The 705-nt window shown below is 57.2% G+C and overlaps 1 protein-coding gene across 1 annotated transcript; it reads left to right on the forward strand.

Moving 5' to 3' along the window:
• The first annotated feature begins 6 nt into the window (after positions 1–6).
• On the forward strand, positions 7–602 carry POU3F2 (POU class 3 homeobox 2). The gene has a single exon (XM_009275404.1). The coding sequence runs from the start codon at positions 97–99 to the stop codon at positions 466–468; it is 372 nt and encodes a 123-aa protein (XP_009273679.1). The 5' UTR covers positions 7–96; the 3' UTR covers positions 469–602.
• The last annotated feature ends 103 nt before the right edge of the window (positions 603–705 follow it).

The following is a 705-nucleotide window of genomic DNA, read 5'->3' on the forward strand; positions in this document are numbered from 1 at the left end:
GCGGACGTGGGGCTGGCGCTGGGCACCCTCTACGGCAACGTCTTCTCGCAGACCACCATCTGCCGCTTCGAGGCCCTGCAGCTCAGCTTCAAGAACATGTGCAAGCTGAAGCCTTTGTTGAACAAGTGGTTGGAGGAGGCGGACTCCTCCTCGGGCAGCCCCACCAGCATAGACAAGATCGCGGCGCAGGGCCGCAAGCGGAAAAAGCGCACCTCCATCGAGGTGAGCGTCAAGGGCGCGCTGGAGAGCCACTTCCTCAAGTGCCCCAAGCCCTCCGCCCAGGAGATCACCTCGCTCGCGGACAGCCTACAGCTGGAGAAGGAGGTGGTGAGAGTGTGGTTTTGTAACAGGAGACAGAAAGAGAAGCGCATGACTCCCCCGGGAGGGACGCTGCCGGGCGCCGAGGACGTGTACGGGGCCAGCAGGGACACGCCGCCGCACCACGGGGTGCAGACCCCCGTGCAGTGAACTCGCGGCGGGGGCGCCCGGCCCCTCCTCCTCCTCCTCCTCCTCCTCCTCCTCTCCTCCTTCCCCCAACTTTTGATTGTCCTCCTTTTTTTCTTTTTTGTTTTTCTTTTTTTTAATTATTTTCTCCTATCTTTAAAAAAAAAAGACAAAAAAACAAAAAACAAACAAAAAAACCGCGCAAAAAAAAAAAAGATAACAAATCAAAAAGCGAGAGAGCGAGCGAGAGGGCGAGCGCGA

This window comes from Aptenodytes forsteri, unplaced genomic scaffold (genome assembly GCF_000699145.1).
Source record: "Aptenodytes forsteri isolate BGI_AS27 unplaced genomic scaffold, ASM69914v1 Scaffold384, whole genome shotgun sequence".
Lineage (NCBI taxonomy): Eukaryota > Metazoa > Chordata > Aves > Sphenisciformes > Spheniscidae > Aptenodytes > Aptenodytes forsteri.